At 28.7% G+C, this 20,329-nt stretch overlaps 1 protein-coding gene across 1 annotated transcript; it reads left to right on the top strand.

Annotated features, from left to right (window-relative positions):
- Window positions 1–5,240: 5,240 nt before the first annotated feature.
- On the top strand, window positions 5,241–14,528 carry LOC114132143 (cytochrome P450 4C1-like). Its single transcript, XM_027997530.2, has 13 exons — window positions 5,241–5,328; window positions 6,026–6,206; window positions 6,364–6,473; window positions 8,463–8,553; window positions 10,000–10,188; window positions 10,449–10,515; window positions 10,582–10,708; window positions 10,826–10,907; window positions 10,976–11,082; window positions 11,188–11,256; window positions 12,175–12,343; window positions 13,054–13,233; window positions 13,925–14,528. Exons 2-13 carry the CDS (start codon window positions 6,026–6,028, stop codon window positions 14,125–14,127), a joined length of 1,575 nt encoding a protein of 524 aa, XP_027853331.1. The 5' UTR covers window positions 5,241–5,328; the 3' UTR covers window positions 14,128–14,528.
- Window positions 14,529–20,329: the final 5,801 nt, after the last annotated feature.

The following is a 20,329-nucleotide window of genomic DNA, read 5'->3' as shown; positions in this document are numbered from 1 at the left end:
TGTATATTTATGAAAAAAGCTTAATAAAATTTATGTTTATTAAATTTATCCACATCAAGTACGTCATTTAGTACAATTTTGGTAGAGATACATTGTCAATAATTTTTTGTTATTATAACATTTGTGTTCTTATTGTAGGTTTTTATTTACAAAATAATATTTATTTTTATATTTGCTTTGATGCTATGTTGGCATATAATGGTACAATGAATATCTAACATCAATTTATTTTAATACCTAGTCATATATATTACACCAAAGCTTCAGTTAGAATTGTTTTTTAGTGAATGCTATAATTTATTATTGCTTTTAAATGAAATACATTTATTACTGTGACTTACCTACTCAATGATTATTGACGATACATACATTCGATATCTTCTATAGATACATCAAACACAGTTTTCTATTTCTTTTTTTTTATGTTTTTATTTGTAGATAATATCTTAAAACAAATAATCTCAGATATAACAAAAAATTACTATTGACGATAGATTTTCTTTATTATTTCCTTAAAATATACAACTAACTTAACACGGGGATCGTAATAATGTGTTATAGTTAAACTAAGAACGAGATGATCAGAGATCATAACTTGCAGTATACCCCACAGGGTTTTATTGTTTTAAATAACTATCTACAGACAATGTGAAAGCAAAACGAAACGAAAAAAAAAATTTTAAAGATGCATAATATTTTTATTATATTATGTATAATATGAGTTATGGCATTTATTGTTGAATTTTCCTCGCCGATTATGTATTATCAAATAAAATAACAGTTGTTATTGCATTGTATTTTCGTTTTAGATTACAAGCGTACGGCACGGGGATTGTAAATCGCACGACATAATGTTTAAAGAATAAAAATGAAATACTGTTTTTAACGTTATGATTGCCATTATAAGTAGATAACGATACGAACGATGTCACAGATAAATAATATTCATATATAAGTACACTACGATCGAACGTAGCTAAATACTTATGAAAAACCATTCTAAATTGAAAATATATCCGTTCACGTATACCTTCACGTCAGAAGTAAAAAAAAAAAAAAAAACAACATAATAAATAAGTACAATTTTATTGTGGTACAACTACGCAATGTATAGTTACACAGACTAAAACGTATTATGCATTTACATAGATTGACGGTGGTACTTCAAACAAATGCTGATACTCAATTCACATATTAGTCAGAATCAGAAAAACAAAATTGAAAAAATTGGTTTTGCTAGACTATATTCTCCTTTTGATGTGAAATAATGATAGTGATTCCGGACATTATACTACAGCGACGACAATTGTATAAAGTTAAAATACATTGTATTTTATTTATTTATTTTTACAAATGTCTCTATCATTTAATTCGGAACGTTTCACACGTATCTATTTGAAGGTTCATCAAGCGTGTTTGACATTCATATTATTTTTTTGGAATGCTTAAATAGTATTCTTAATGACCATGTTTTTAAGATCCTGAATTTTTTTCTACTACTATTAAGGAGTGATTTTGTGGTGACACAACCTTCTGTTTTTCAAATAATAATCCTCTTATTTTTCTGTAAATTATTTAATGGATAATTATTTTTAAAAACATTAATGTACTCAGTTAAAAATTCGGTCGAATAGTTTTTTAATTGTTAAAACGTAACAACTAATGTAACTCTAAGGATAAAATTCTTTAAAAGTAGTTTTATAATAATATGATGTGTACTGTTGGATTAATTCTTAGTAGTACTTAGACTATTTTTATAAATTATAAATGTTGATGGATTAATATTAATAATTAAAATATTTAAGTCACCATAACTTACTCTCATATTATATCTAAACCCTTTATCATGGACCTATTATTTGTACGAAGTACATGAAGTTAAATAACTTAAAAATTATTCTCCTTCGAATTTTGATTTTATTTTTAAAGGGTTTTTATTTGGAAAATAAAAAAGTTGTTTTTCATCAAAAAATACTTTTTTAAGTAGTTCAAAAAAAATAAAGGTTTGAAAGAATTTGAAAGTATAGTTTTAGAATATTTAAAAATCCCAAAACCCAGATTTTGAATGACGGGAAATTGAAGAAAAAAAGGGGTGAGCATGATTAGTGAAACACTGTATATAATAATAATATAATACATGATGTGCTTACTAAAATAGTAGTAATCCTGCAGTTATATGAAATGAGTGTTCCGAGAAATTAAATAAAAATAATGTTCAATACTCATAATATTATGTAATTGATGGTGCACGATTTGATTCGTAAAATAAAATATTACAGCAGTGTTTCGGATTTATAATATCATAATATGACGCCACATCGTTGAGCGGTATTTGTTTCACGATTAATGTTTTTAATGATCTAAAATCGAATAATAAATATTTTAATATTTCTGTACTCACTCATATGTACGTATAAGTATATTATAAATTCATTTTAAATGTGAATTATACATTTTAAATTATTTTAGACGTTTATCAAGATTGTTAAAATTGTATGTAAAATAATTTTTACATTATTATAATTACCATCGGCAGGACTCATGTTATATTATATTATATTTTATTATGTAATTATAATGTGAAAAGTTTATGAGAGTGCATAATACATAATAGAGTTACTGCTGCAACATAGTTGTTATATTATGTTTTAATATAGGTTCAGAGAGATATGGTGATTCTTTTGACACGATTCGACCATTTACTTTGTAAAATTGTATGGTCGTTTTTTTTTAAATGTGTTATTAAATATTTTTAGTTCAATGTCATTATAATACTTTTTGTACGTTTTTGCAAACAAAAAATATATTAAGGCTGATTTTTTTTTTTTGATTTAATTCTTTTATAAATGTCAACGATATTTAAGGTTTATTTTGTTGTCAAATATATCAATTGGCAATCGCCGTTTTTCTCTCTTTTTTTGCTAAATTTAAAACCATTTACCAAGAAGTACATCGTTTGACAGGTAAATGCAATTGATTTATATAAATACAAAATAATATTCATTTTTTCTAATGTCATTACAACTGCAGTCGCGCGTTCGTTATTTTTATAAGGCTTTATAAATAATCGCTGTTTGTGAAGAATCGTCCGCGGTTGTCTGAAGTCACACCTGACTAGTTGATGACGAAAAAACAATGTTTGTCAAACGCTTTGTAACGACAACTTTTACGACCATATTTATATAGGTGCGTACTATGTGTGTCTTGATATTAATGAAAAACTTTTAGAAAACCAACTCCTATTGTGTGTGTGAAGTGGAAAGTGTATACCTTCGCGTACACGATATTGTATGGGCACCTATATATATATATAATATTATCATATTTTTCTATCGTTTTGTTGAGTTTCACGTGTGATGAAACTGCCATTGTTTCCTGGACCGTGCTCGGTGAACACTACAATAAGAGTCTCCTAAACACTACACACTCCTGGACGGCTTTTAAATACAGTTAGGGTTAGGTACCTACCTACTTACATTATATTAGCTATACTCGACGAGAGGTTTATAAGTAAAAATGTCGGTGGCGAGAGACAATGGGAAATTATTATTAAACAAAAAACACGTAACAATATAGATTCGTTCTGAATAATAATAATAAAAATATGTTTTATATACTATAGGGTAGCTAGGCAATATACAGAAAGTGTAATATTTGCACATTCCTATCGGGTTTGGTATTTAATTTAATTTTATGAATAGGTATTCGACGTATATTATACGTGTGTATAGTGTGAATAAAATATATGAAATAATAAAATACAAAGTGATTATTTTAAAGAAATACATTTTTTTCTAAAAAAGTATAAATATGGTACCTATTGGAAATTTATTTTTTATTTTTTAACTATATGAATTCGTTATAATAATAAGTAACATTTTGAAAATCAAATTTTATCATTTCTACTATTTGTTCGTAATTAAATTTTTATACATACGTAAAATTGAGTTATTTAATTTTATGTTCGGATTATGATATTATATTAAAAATGCACAGTGTCAATCAAAAAGTATTATTTTTCAAAAACGTTGTTTTGTAATCACTATATTATTTAAAAACGATATTTCTAAAAATGTCAAGACCTTTCGAGAAAACGAATATTTACCTTTAAAATAATTACCTTTTGTATAAGTGCAACACAATGTATTACTATTATTGGGTATTTATTTCGTTGTATATACAGTATACAGTTGTTGTAGTTATTCTAATTAAATATCATATTATTTCGGATGATATCTTCTGCATTGGGTGGATCACATAATAATAATACCGGTGTGTTATTTATATCTTATATCATACCCATTTAAAATCCCACACATTTTTATTAAACATAACATTTTTAAAACAATGCTTATTATAGAATTGTTATAATAATAAATAATAATCATCGAGAGTAATTGAAAAATATTCCGTTTTATCTTGTGTTATAATAGAACAATAATTAGTTTTTCCTACATTTTTACGATAAAATACATTAAATTATCGAATTACTCAATTAATAATTCAACCAGAGATGTACAACTCATGAATAAGTCAATTGAGCAATATAATATCAAAATAATGTGTAATTTATTCGAAAGGGGTCTCACGTACTTTGAGTTTTGTTTCTTCGTGATTGTCTCAAAAACTAAAAACTTCATTGTAAAATGTATAGTTACATTGCTTGTATAAACTCAACATTTAAATCATCTTATTTTTATGTTCTATGCGTCGTAACATTTATAGCTTGTATGATATTTTGTTACAATTTACATTAAAGTTGGTTTATTTACAATGTACAAGTATTTCTGAGAGTATTTTGTGTTTACTTTATGAAAGCTTTGTTTACTGCGTAAGAAAGTATGATATTAGAATAATACGATAATGATTGGAAAATTAAATTACTATACCTATTCGATATCTATATTATACTATGGTAGTTTTGTTTAAAACATAATGGGATTGGTCGTCAAGAATATGAATTAATAGAAATTTTCAAGGTGTTTAATCGTTAAATGTGCATGCATTATAAAATATGGTTGTGATTGACAGGAATAATTTAATTATGATTTTAACAACATTTTAATACTAACCATTGGATGCGTTTATAATGTATAAATTACTGTAAATAAAAATTTACATTTCGAATCATAAATATTGTGTTTTGTATGCAAAAAAAAAAAAAATAAATATCTTTTCACATAAATTTTGATGTATGTTTTTGTCATTGTCATCCTTGACACTTTTATATTTGTTGAGGCGAGGCTATAGAAATGTTCTGAAAGAATGTAATTTTCATTATAGTCTTTCAGTATTTTTAATAGTGATAGGTTGACGCAAAAACACATTGTAAGTAATGAAATATATTATTTGTATTACGACTTATACCAATCAACTTACATTACCTAATTCTTATTTTCAAAAAAATAAAATAAATGTTACGAAGCGATCATGTTATGTAATTTTAATATTTTAACTATAGTTTTGTATTTTAACATAATAAATGTAATAGTTTTAAATACAGTTAACTTGTTTAAACATGTATAAGCACAATAATTTTGTATAACACCATCGTTATTTACGTTTAATAATATATTTGATATTTCATCGTAAATATGATGAGATTATAAATTATTTTTTTATAATTTTCATTTTTTTTAGTTTCCTAATAAATATATGTAAATTATAAATTAGGAAAATGTTATTGCTAATGGTTTATAAATAAAATAAAACGTTGATATAGAAATAAAAAAAACTAGATATTAATTTATTTCTCAAAAATAATAATTTACCGTAATAATTGTATTCAACGTAAGCATATTGATTAAAACGTATCTGTAGTCTTTTAATACTTTTATTTCAAACGCTTCAACAAATGAAGTTAGTTTGGTGTAAAATAGAAATTCAAAAAGGTAATGATTTTAGGGCAACTAGAAAACAATTTAATATGATTATATTTAACATTAACTGAAGGGTTTAACAACTCATTTACTATGTTTAATTTTGAAAAAAGAAACGACGATTGACGCAATATTTTTAATTTTAGATGTACGGTAAATTGTCATCGCCAGAGCTGATAATCTATACGTCGGTCGTGTTAATATTGGCTTTGTGGTTTCATTGGAGATGGAAGCATCGATACTTTTTAGATTTAGCCGGAAAACTTCCTGGACCACCGTCTTATCCATTAATCGGAACCACTTCTATGTTTACACATACGTACGATGGTTAGGACTACTACTATAATAATATATTAATAATAATATATGTAAAATATATGTATATAATAATATGTTAGCTTGTTAGACGATTTCGAATAGAAGAAAAATTCGCATCGTATAGAAATATGGTGCTTAAATAATACTATTTGAATGTTTTCTTTAGAGACGATAGCAAAACTCAAAGAGAACGCTGAACAATACAATTACGAGCCAGTGGGGACGTGGATAGGTCCAATCCATTACGTCAGCGTCGTCAAACCGGAGGATATACAAGTATGTCGTGCGATCTTTTTTTTCCCGATAAAAAAACAGTTGAAAATGTCTATTCAACAAGGTTTAAAATCAATCCTATTACAATATAATTTGAACAAATTTAGTCGAATGTGTTTTTATTTTAAAACAATTGACAAAATACGCTTTTTTCAGAAACATCGTATCCGCATCGTGCCTAGATACTATATTGGTATTATCTGTTTGCATTATACCTCAAATAATTACTGCACGAATTCAACTAAATTTTTGACATTGCCATTAGTTAATGATGAATAACTGAATAACACATTTATTGCAATATTATTCAGAATACTAAATTATTATTAAGACTATAATATTATTTGAAATAGTTTAGATTTTAGATGAAAATTTATAGTTTTAAACTGGAGTTTTAACGATTATTTTTTAATGTAACCATACAAGTTTGATAAGATTTTAGTGATACACAGATCAACTATTTCAATCACCATATGCTTTCATGAAAATATAAATTCTCCAATGGATCATAATTCATTAATAACATATTATGTCCAATGAAAATTGAAAATAAAATATTATGCTATCACAATAATTTCGGTACACAATTATACTAGCTAAGTGGATTTATAGGCGTACTTTTTTAACGTTCTTAAGTATTATTATTTATTTTAATATGGGTATAGGTACTTTTACATTTATTATAGATTTTAATTAAATCCTAATTTTTGATAAGACAATCTTGAAAATTGTTAATCAAATATGTTTATTTTTTTTTTGGCTTTTAAATTTTGATATTTTAAGGTATGCTACCATATATTTTTTTATGTCGTAAGAAAACACTATTTAGAGTAGTATAAGTGTAACCCTTTGGGACTTAAGGTTTACGCCATTGAACGAGAGCGATGTATTTTTGGTAGATTTTGAACTAAGCAAATTGGATTTATGATAAATAAATAATTTGGTTTTTCAATTCTTCATTCGTTTTTATTACCGAAACTGTGGACCTCAAATAATAAAACAAATATGTGTTGAGCCATATTGTACTTATTTTTCATTTTTCAGTGGGTATTCGTGTGTATAGTGATAAATACGTATTAGATTAGGTTGGTACTTATATATTTACATAGTTTTATTTCAAGAAAAATTATTGTTTATTTAATGCAACGCATAAAATATATGATGTTAACAATAATATATATCAAGTAGAGTTTCAGCTATAGGCGCCAACAATTGTATATATACATTTTGTTTATCTCGTCATGATTAAAATATTACATTATTTTATTTAAATACTTAACTTATAATTTCATCAAACAGTTATATTTTAAACTTCTAGCGAAGCGATGAATATATTGATCATACATTGATATATGTATTTTTGTTTCTATATAGATACAAAATAAGAAGGCTGAAAAATGTTTTAATCTTAAATGTTAAGGACGGTTTTAAATAGAAAATTAGATTTAGTTTATACTTCTGACTTCTGAGAGAAAAATTTTAAAATTTAAAATAATGTTTTTCAAAACAATTGGTGCAGGGAGGGAGAGTAAACTGAGAGAATATAGACATTTCTATGAAAAAAAACACTGATAAAATTTAAAAAAAATAAATTTTTTTTTTATAACTAAAATACGAATAACCGTAATTACACGAATTTATAATTTATTTATATTTTGTAATATATACTAGAAAAATCGTATTTCCTATACATCACTAAAATTTCTAAATGACTTGTAAATAAAAATGATAAATGAGTATTATGATTTATGATCAATTGGTGACGTTTCATAAAAAAAAAAAAAAAAATCAATTTTTATGTAGATTTTTTTACAATAAACGAAACGTATTTGATTATCGATTATTGATATTGAAGTCTATAACAAAAATTATTTAGTACCCTAGAGGATTAATTATTGATAGTAACGACTAACAATTAGAATAATGAAATTATTTATAATTATATAATTAACTAGGTATAAAATAATAATAATAATTTTATAATGATTTTAGATCGTATTAAATAATTCACGAGCACTGGAAAAGGGTCAACTATATTCATTCCTGAAAAGTTTACTCGGCGAAGGGTTGTTAACTGCTTCAGGTATTTACATTAGTTTTTAATTTGCATATTTCAATATATAATATTTAAGTTTTAAGCATACATGGCTGTGATATTATATCTTCATCGTTAAATATTTAAAAAATAATGAATGAAAATTATATTGTAAGATATGTTTAAGTTGTTAATTTATACGAAAAGCATGTCCGTGCAAACACAGCTTATTGTAAAGTAGTCATGTTAATAATAACAATGGTTCTATTTTGTATCAAAAAGAGGTTTTTGGATCAAAAATCAAATCTAACCCATCGTGCCAACTATGACGTAGTAACAACAAAGATATCATTTATTATGTTGAAATCATTACATAAATCAGAACATTTTGTACAGATGATTGGTCACGTATTATATACGTATTCGATCGACACGTTGATAATATTACTTATATTATATTTGATAGTTCTGAAACTGGGCGTTGATGGGTTAAAAAATTAAAGTTAAGGTACTTTTAACTAAGTTACATAACAAGTTACTGTAGTTTTAAAAGTAACTTATATAACACAACGAGTTATATTTTAGAATTTTTTTTTGGGATATGTAGGTAAAGATATTTTAATAAGTTAATTCATTTCAGTTACGTTAAGTTAATTTTTTTCTAAATATAAATCCTATTTAATATTTTGTTTTATAAAAATTATAGTTTTTATAGAAAAATAAAATAATAATGAGAAAATAAAATGTATTATTTTACATCGTTATAATACGTGTTGCACTTTTCTTCGTATTGAATAGTAAACAATTTAATTGTCAGATACTCAGATATACTTTTTCTAGATTTCTTTAGGGATCAAAATTACATATATAAATACAAATTTATATAGAATTCCATAGGCAATTATAATTTCAAATCTCTTGGCCATAATGAATAACGTAATTCGAAATTTTTGCTGTTATTTCTTAAAAATCGAATACGAATAATCTTGAGTGTTTTTTTTCTATACATTTTTTTACATGATGTGTATTATTTTTACAACCTATTTTTGTTAGGTGAGTGTATATTACCTATATTGTTAATTTAATAGTAATTTGACAAATTTGTTTACTATAGTTTGTCCTGGAATGTAAATATTTGGTTAATAATAAAAAAAAATCAACCGGATTTTTAATTAAGTTATGTTACTCTTTTTTGTTTAACTTGTAACTTTTACAAGTAAAAATAAAAGTAATATTTAAATTTTAATTTAAACTTAATTTTTTCCATATATTTAACTCGGTGAATTAAAAAATATAACATGGCCACCTTCGAATTATTTCTCGTAAACATTGTCTTGTTTAAGAGTTTGGCCATATTTTTTCTTGAAATTCTTCATAAATTTTGAATTATTCTAAATTTTAATACAACACTATACGTCAAACGTCATAATGCACAGGAGACAGGAATATATGATAACGCTTACGAATTATAATTAGTATACCGATCATTTTCAGTGGACAGATGGCGAAAACACCGTCGTATCATATCGTATGCGTTCAACGTAAAGTTTTTAGAGCAGTTGTATCCAGTTTTCAATGAGAAAAATAAAATACTCGTAAAAAATCTTCGAAAAAATATAAACTCAACACAACCGTTTGACCTCTGGGATTATATTATATCGACTACTTTCGATACCATATGCCGTAAGTATAAACACAGTCCTTTATATTATTATACTTTACACTTTAATAATAATAATAATAATGTATTAAGTATATAATATTATTAAGGTAAAAATCCTACCAATCTACTTACCTCCCTACCAACGGGATATTATGTTTGCGAGTTGTTGTTACACTGATCATTTTTTTTCTTTTTATTATTATTATTATTACCATCACAGAACGGAATAAAAAGTATACGACTCGACAATAGATTTTACTTTGTTTTATTTTTGTTGCAGAAACTGCAATGGATTACCGTATAAACGAAAAACACAATAAAACCGAATTTTTAGACCTCATGACAACGTAAGTGTGATAAATGTACGACTGTAACGACAAGCCAATTATTGTACGAGCGCCGTAATGTTTTAGAATCGCAGACCAACTCGTGAAGACCGTCAACAGACCGTACCTCTACCCGAGCTTGTTCTTTTCAATCTACAGGTCTATGAGCGGTCTTGGGGAAAAATTGAAATTGATCAACAAACTCCCGTTGCAAGTAAGTGATGACCAATAATTTCTATATCTGAAAATATTTCCATAATATAAAATATGTACTTAGGTACCTCTACATAATTATGTATGCATATTGAATTTTATGTTTGCGATACTGTAGTTGATCAACGAAAAAAGAATCGACTTCCGTTCGAAAATAGTCGAGTCTGAATCGAGCCCCGAAGAGTTCACGAATGAAAAAAGTATATGAATAAAATTGTAAAAAGAAAATATGAATGGTTTTAAAAATTAATTCGATTCGTTTTTTTAGAAAACAAATTTAAAACGTTTATTGACACACTATTGGAGGCTTGCGAAAACGATCCCGATTTTACGAACGACGATGTCAGGGACGAAGTCATAACGATGATGTTCGCGGTAACAATAATATCAATCAAAAATTGATGATTTAAATAGATTTTTTTTCATGATGATGTAAGTTGGAAAATTAGTCATATAACATAATATTATTTTTGTTTAAAGGGCAGTGACACAAACGCTACTACTGAATGTTTCTGCCTTTTGTTGTTGGCCATCCATCAAGACATTCAGGTAGGTACAACAATATAACAATAGAAATAATTTTTCAAGATTTTCAAAAAGTCGTCAAATATGTACGCAAGTGTAGTATGGTTACACACAAGATCGAGTTATAATATCACCGATACGAGTGGATACGCATATCCCAGTGGCGAAACGTGGATAAACCAGACGGGTAGACAATTTTTTTTAAAAAAAAAATTTCACAAAACTGTGCCCCAAGTTTTAAAAGAGAAGAGACATTAGTCTTTTTTTTGTAATTGGTGTTCACATATTGTAAAAAAATTAAGCATAAGTACTATATAACCATCAATTTTAGATACCTATTAAATTTATTGAATCCGTAAAAAATGCCATCATTATGTTAATAATCGGACAAATTTAAATCCGGACCGTGATATTTTATTGTATCAATAAATTATAATTTACTTGACATTATTTAATTTAAGAATATATTTAATATTAGGTATTTAACCTAATCTTATCGTGAACAATTTGTTGTTAAAATAGAATTTAACACCGAGAAAAATCAATTCATTTTCGTACCTATTAGAATTTCAAAACGATATTCCAGTGTTGTTTACTGTCATAATAAATAAAATAAAAGTATAATACGATATAAAATTACGAATATTTTCTAAAGAGTAGTAGTCATAATTTAAAGGTAGCCATAACAGATAGGAATTCGTTAACAGCATTGTTACAAATTAATTAATTTATAATATATGCAAATAAAATCGAACTTTAGCGTATTTGAACATGCAAGGATGATGGGGTTGGGGGGTTCGAGTATTAGTTATTGAACAACCTTTTTTTTTGTTTTTGAACCAAACTCGTCAACACTGATTATCGGTTAGGACAGCGGTTTTTGTTTGTTATTTATTTTTTTACTCAAACGTATGGAAATTGTGTGCATTTTCGTGTTCTCAGAACGAAGTATATGACGAAATTTACAACGTGGTAGGCGATAGCGATCGTGATTTGACTCCCGAGGACACCGCCAACTTTGTGTACTTGGAACAAGTGATCAAGGAAACTCTGAGGATGTATCCGACTATATCGGTGTTCACGAGACAGCTGGTAGAAGACATCAAAGTCAGTGAGTATTGCACATGTGCCACTCGGTTTGCTGTTATTGTTTATCAAATTACGTCGTGCGATTTATATCATTGAAAAAGCAAGTTTTTAAAGGTTAATTCATAATATAAATTTTCGTAATCCCGAAAAACTAAAAATTAAAATTTTTTCATATTTATGGATTTAATCTGGGGGACTCTAGACAGGAGAATAGAACCGGGTTCCGAAATGCTTTGAGATATGATGTTCAAAAAGTTATATAAAACAAATAATATTCAAAAAAGTCGATTTTTAGAACTAACAATTTTCAAAAACTGTTTATGGTGTTTTCAACCCTTCAGCTGCAGTTATCCGCTCGTCTCCTTTGCTCTTATCACTTCTTATCTTTGTGATATATTCCGGTAACACATTGTACAGCAATAATTGCTGGACAGTGGACATTATAGGTCGCTGAAATTGTGTTCGGTATTTAGAGGGTTCAGTTTGTTTCCAAAAAAAAGTTCATTATTTGAAGGTGTTTGCTTTTAAAAGGTGACGTGTCAGTTAACGTTATTAACTATTACTATTCACTATTATGTGTTTCACACGTTCGAATCGCGATCTTCCGATAGAGAAAGGTTAGGTTAGGGTTTATCCTGCACCATCTCCTCTATATATAACTAAATCAACCCTACCATCACATACTACCATGCACACACACGTATTTAAACTATACATACTATATAATACTAGCAAACTATGTCCTGCCGAGGGGCGCCAGCGTCACGATATCGCCGATTGTCACGCACCACTGCCCGCACCTGTACCCGAATCCCGAGGCGTTCAATCCGGACAACTTCAGCGTGGAGAACGTGGCCAAACGGCACAAGTACAGTTACATAGCGTTCAGCGGCGGCCCGAGGGGATGCATAGGTGAGTGTGCGCGACCAGCGAAAAACTTCCGAAAACTTTTTGTTTTTTCACTCACGAAATTCTGATAAAATTAAATTTAATCGACGGCTAAAAATCACGGTAATTCCGTCGAATTCGGCTTAAATTCGCGTAGCCCCGAGACTTGTTGTATCCACAACTACTATATTATGTCTGCGTACGTTTTGTACTAGACGTCTGGTTGAATAATTTTGTTTTTAAATTTATTTTATAAGTGTTTTATCGAGTATTGGTTGTAATTGGCCCAAGGATATCATGTTTTAAACACCAAAATCAATAGTATACGCGTATTTCTATGATTTGACAAAGTCCAGTTGAAAACCGTATTTTCTATTTTTTTTTTTTTTTATTGAGACTTAATATCTTATCTATTAAGGTCGGTTTGTTAACGATCATTACCCATGTCCACTTGTAACACTCAAACAAATGTCAAAATATGCAAATTTATATATATAATGTTTGTCATAAGCTTGAAATTACTGTCTATTAGGGTTAACGACTCGTAAGGATTATTGATTCAAAAATATGAAAAGAGTAAAATTATAAAAATCCGTGTTCTAGCCGTATCTATAAAATTTACGCGCACATCTTTTAGAAGTACGCGTTTTTTGTCCAAAACAAACATGCATTGCGCTCACTGTTTAGTTTGTTTGTTCCGTGAATGAATCTATAGGTATGAAGTACGCAATGATATCGATGAAGCTGATGATCTCCGAAGTGTTGCGCAGCTTTAGTGTGCACACGCACATCAAACTGTCGGACGTCCGGATAAAAATGAATGATGCATTCACACGGAAAGTCGGCGGATATCCGATCACCGTCCGGTCGAGGGACAGGAGACCGTCGTACGCGCGTCGCAACATTCCTGCCGTATGAATACGAAGAGATCGCCACTAGCTGTATAAAATATATTTCGAAACCAGCGACATAATCGAGTCGACTCCTTTCTACTATATGTCTACGTTTAAAATGTCTTGGAGATTTTTTTCTCACACACGCGTCTGGCCCACTACCGAAACACAATACGTATCACTGTACGACAATTATATTTTTCTTTCCAATAACAGTAATTTTAATAATAATGATAATTATTGTGGTACTGAGTGGTCCTCGCTTAGATTTTTTCACGTTTAAGTTAAAAATAAAAACAAAACGTTAAGTGACAAAACATTACGATTATGGTGAATAATAAAAATGAAGAAAACATAATATTTCATTGCGTCGTGTAATACAATATTTAAAATGTAAATAAAAAATGTTGCTTATTTAGCGTTTACATATTATATTATTATTATGTTTTATTTTTATTTTGATGTACCTGAAGTCATATCATTCTTATTTCTTATGCATCTTTGTTTAAATATGCAATAAAATAAATATAAAAACTACACGTTTTTACTGTAATAATCATAATACTAATTAAAATACTATTATGAAAAATAGAATATAATTAAAGCGAAAAAAAAGAAATAAAATAAAATTTACTTATAAAAATTTAAGGAAATTGGTATAATCATGGTGATTTACCAAGTATGATTAACTGTTTTTTTTTTTGTTATGTAGTAATTCAAAATCTGTTTTATGGAATTTTTAAATACAGGTACCTAGGTACTTAAAAAATATTTTTTAAATTTTTGAATTTGTTTGTATTATTTAAGTGGTGTCCAATGGAAATATAAACTTCTGATTTAAAAATGAAAACAACCTTTTTATGAAGTAAATAATGAAGTAGAATAAGTAGATAATATTTTCAATATTATATTGTAGGATATCCATAAAAAAAAAAACGAACATAATTTTTTTTAATTAATAAAGAAAATAATGAAATTATATTTTAGTATAAGTACAATATATCTATATATTATTATATTCATATCACTTAGAATTGCATAAAAGCATACATGTAATACATTAAACTAATAACAGTTACGTCATTTTGAAAAATAATGTTTAATTGTAAGTTACGGTATTATTGTGTATTTTATAAAAGTTAATATTAAGAATTCAACATTAAAATAATGAAACTTGAAGTTATTTATATTAACTATAATAAGTTGTGGTGTGTTATTTCCATCGGTAAATATAATCTATTGGTAAGTACCTATTTAAATATTTACTATGAAATATGAATTATTCTATAACATTAATTCTGTTAAAGTTTAAAGAACGGAATAACTTCAAAAACCCTTCAAAATATGTTAACAAATCTTCAAATCATTTCAAAAAACTTTCAACAACTAAAGTTATAATAGTTTTTTTTCTCAAAATTCTAACTTAGGTAGATCTCTATAGACCAAATACTTATTCATACAATTAATTACTAATATATAACATACAAACAGAATAAAGTTTTTATTTTTATTTAAATTTTAAACATAGTTAGAACGCAATATTGTTCATATTGTTTACATATTATTCAAATGCAATAGTATTATTTAGTTTTATGTTTATACATCCATGAATCGAAACATTTTTTTTTAAAGAGGGAAAAGGACTTATTCGGTTTAATACCTTGGTAAGAGTTATTGTAACATAATATTTTTTTGTTATTGTTATTTTGATTTTATCATTTTGTTTCCTCGTGATTGAAAATACTATATTACAATAAATTTGGAACGAGATTTCTGTATAATTTTATCTTGTAGTTGTTAATTATTTTAAATCAAATTTATCATTAATCTAATAATTATTGTTAAGGTGCTTGGCGACTAGACTAAGTCTCCATAAGGTATTTCGGGATTAAGGGATCGGGAAAATAAACAATACAAATTTTTAAAATCATTCTTAGTTGGTTAAATGTTTTAGTTTGACATTTTTAAACCACATACCTACTCGTAAGTTATAATTATTTAATAAACGAGCAAATAATATATTTAACAGTTAAATGAAAAATATTGACTGACAAAGTAGGCACATATATTTTCATTATACAATCTCGACATAAGTTTTAATGGCTTGATTGTCATTGACACGCAACATAAGTCATAAGGTATGTACTATTGTTGTAAGCCATATTCAGTAATATGAGTTTCTCGGTTTCCCATTGCATTAACATTAGCAATTTCTATTTATTATTTAAATTATTCCAAACATATTAATTTCAATCACGTGTAGTTATACAGTAAAAATCTTAATGTTAAAATAACTACTTTAAGACGTATTTTATGTTAGTTACATTTTGATTATAAATAAAAATATTTGAACATTGCCTTTAGGAGTGCATGTAAACACTCCTATAGGTAACATACGGTTTGATAGAGTATAGTGAATAATACTCAGCGGCGACTTTTTGCAAAAACGTATTTATTACTTTCTATGTAATAAACCAGTGTAATATTATAATGCGAATACACAATACAACGTTTTTATATAATTTTAACAAATGATTAACAGACAACAAATCTTCTTCTTTTTGTGTCCAGTTAGGATTGTCAATAATTCATACTTTAAAGTTGTTTCAAATAACAAAATAACAAGCACACCGGTGTGTATAATAATAATAATATGCCAACATTAATTTAACTGCTTAATGCTTATTGACTATTTGACAAACACAATATTTGTAATCATGTCACTTCTGACAGTCTTAAGTCTGTTAAATCACGAAAAAATAGGTTCTAGCTCTAAACGGTATACGATTGTCCTCTAAACACGAAACTCCGTAACGATTTGTCACAATGTTTTCAAATGGTATATTTGATTTTAGGCGGATTTGTCCAAACGGACTACTTACGCCTTAATTTTTAACGGTCGATCTCGATGTATTAGCGTAGGCGAAACCGTTAGTTACGGTTACACATTATTAGGGGTAGTGATACCGGCTTATCCCTCGTCGTCATACCGCGGTGATTTCACTAACAATATTATCGGAAAATATGGAATTGACTTCAGGGTCAAAATAAAGTGTACAAATATTGGTTTCAGATAATGTTGTACTCATACAACTACTCAAGTTGAAAAAATTAGCAAACATTTTTTTATAATAAAATAAAAATTTACTATAATAGTTCTGTTTTAATATAGGTGCGGTATAATAGCGGTATAATATTAATTTCGTGAAAAAAACTTTTTAAAATATATTGAGGTTCAGAAACTGATATTCATTTTAAAAAGTACCTATTTAAAATGCGCATTTGAATAGTAGAAAAGTAATCATAGATAACTTCAAACATTTTTTTTATGTGATTTAATTAAAAATATAAAACTCATAAATTAAAAACAAAAATTATTTGATTTTAAACAAAGCAATATTATTTTAATTATCCCTATCGCTTAATATCACGTGAAGAAATTCTCTCAGTCTATAGCTTATACTATTTAAATATATAATATATAAATATGATACATTTATCTGGATACACTATCGTTTTACATATTCTTGCTTGAAGTTTTTACAAAAATATATTTTTATGAAAAAAACTATAATATTATAAGCAGTTTCATCAGATTTTATATTTCTATAATATCAACTTATAGACGTTTAGACTTACAAAGATGTGACCAACATTATTTGGGTTATCTCTTGCATGTCGATAAACTGAACTACCTGAACGTTTATTATAATTACATCGTGAGTAGAGTTAAAAGTAAAAGTAAAAACGACTCTCTCAAAAAGTGTTTTTTTTTTTCAAAAACTTAAAATAGGGTTTTAGTAATTAGTGTATAGTCGTCCTTTAAACAACTATGCATACGAACACAGTGTAAACGTATTATCCTACTAAATTAAACTCACACGCAATAAACGCGTTTAGACAAATAAACAAAATTAAAACGGCGTACTCTCACCGTTTGCGTTATATTTTATAACTGACCTGTGGCGGCGGCGGCGGGAACGTTGACGGGTGGTCGGACGAAAGTAATACTGATCTGTTTATATACCGGACGACTACGGTGTATATATTATATATAGGTATATATATATCTACCGTAGAGGATTTTATCTACTTATTTTTTTTTTCTAAATTGTTATTTATGGCGATGAAAAATTTGTCCCGACGTACGCGGAGGGTTTATGGACGAGCAGGTGCTGAGGACAAGCACCGCGCAGGGGATCGAATAAAAGTCCATAAAACGCGGCCCTCGACGTGAAAACCGTCTAACGTTATATATAAGTTCTTCTTAAGAGATACTATATATACCTATATATAAAAATGTGCGTGTGACGAGAGCGGTGTGGGTATAGTACGACGACACCGAACGTTATTATTATACGGCATACACACACATATATATATATATATATATATTTATCCATTTATATGTGCGTATAGGAAGACTGTGCGACGACGAAGACGACCATGTCGCGTCGGTCTCTCCCACAGGACCTATGCTATCACTAGTCGTTACGGCGAAAACGCGAGACCGCGCGCCGTCGACCGTCCTGCTCGTCCTGCGTGTCCTGTCGTCGCCGTTTCCCTTGCCGTCGTCGCACCGCTCTACGAGACGGCACACCGGTCACGACGGCGGTCTCCTCCGCCGGCCGAAACGGTTTCCCACCGCCACCACTCCCCTAACCACGATTTTCCGCATCCGGTCGACGATCGTTTTATTTTCCGTACTCATATATATATATATATGTATATATATTATGTAGCCGTACAACACTATAATATAGGCCCCGACGCGAAACGTATACGTATTTCATCCTTATGCGGTCGCCACGAGATATAATAATATATAATATTATGCGTTATAGCACACCTATATACAGTGCAGGAATCCCTTAAGAAAACATCGCAGCTCTCTCGCGCACGGGAGAGACGACGACTGGCCGAGATTAAATCCTATATAATAATATAACATGATATATATATATATATATGTATGTATATGTATTATGTACTTGTACTCGCATATACACATATATAATATTTGTACGTAAGAATACCGCCCCTCGTGTATTATATATGTATATGTATTATAGTTTCTCGGCGAAATTTATGGCTCCGGTCTGCGAATGTCACGTCAAAGCAACGAGCTGCCGCCACACGAGAACGCGCGGACGCCCGCCGAGGCCGTTATCGCCACCGGCGGCGAGCGTTTAATCAACCGTACCATTGTTAGGTATACAACTGCGATACGTCAGACCGAGGTTGTTTTATACTCGTCCACACCCGCCGCCCACCACCCACACGCGTATATTATATTCTGCGAGCATAATAATACGCGATATATACTCGCGTGAGCGCCGGCTATAATTTAATACTCTATATATACCTATATAATATGTAGGTACGTGCTCGTGTACGTGTATTATATTATATATGTGTTATATATATATGCGACTTTCCGTCGCAGATCCGTATCGTCGAAACACCATTATAATATTTCGTCTACATTATTTTTTGGAGTAAACGATATTTTTGGGTACTCGAGACCCCGCTGGGCTGCAGCAAACGGTCTAGCTCGGAACCACGTAGATGAACTTTTCCGGCTCCGAATAGACGTGGTTTTAAGTTCGCCGGGCCGAATCACGTCGTACAATCACCGTGCTCGATGCGTAAATTCTCGCATTGGCGATCGATCGATAATCGCGTTATACATCGCCCCGGATGTTCCCCATATAGAATTTTACCGCTGATCGAGATGTACGGTTACATAGGTGTATGATCATCAATGTATTAAAACATTGAATATAAAAAATATAACGAAATAATATTTGGACAATATATTTAACGGTATATTTATTCACTTCGACTCGAAATGTATACGATGAATTATGGTCGAATACACCGTCAGTCACTTGATACGACGAATCATCGATATCAAGTAAATCGACTTGTAAAATACATGTCTATTATCTAATATAAGCGACCAGCCGCGGAAAAAGGGGTGAGACCGGAAATTGATTTAATGCTCGTGCGGTTATCGCGTACTATCGTATAGCTGTACTATATATATTATTATACGTTCAACACTCGTATAGTATAATGACGTCGTAATCTTTTTTTTATCGGTTCTCAGATTTTATTACGGCTTGTCGTTTAACCGGTCAACGAAAAACGATCCATCGGTTTATTATAGTCGTTTTATTACTGTTTTTCACACAATATAATGATCGGAGAAAATGTATATGTTC

This window comes from Aphis gossypii, chromosome X (assembly GCF_020184175.1).
Source record: "Aphis gossypii isolate Hap1 chromosome X, ASM2018417v2, whole genome shotgun sequence".
Lineage (NCBI taxonomy): Eukaryota > Metazoa > Arthropoda > Insecta > Hemiptera > Aphididae > Aphis > Aphis gossypii.
Note: the sequence above shows the minus strand (reverse complement) of the source record. Positions and strands in the feature narration are given on the sequence as shown.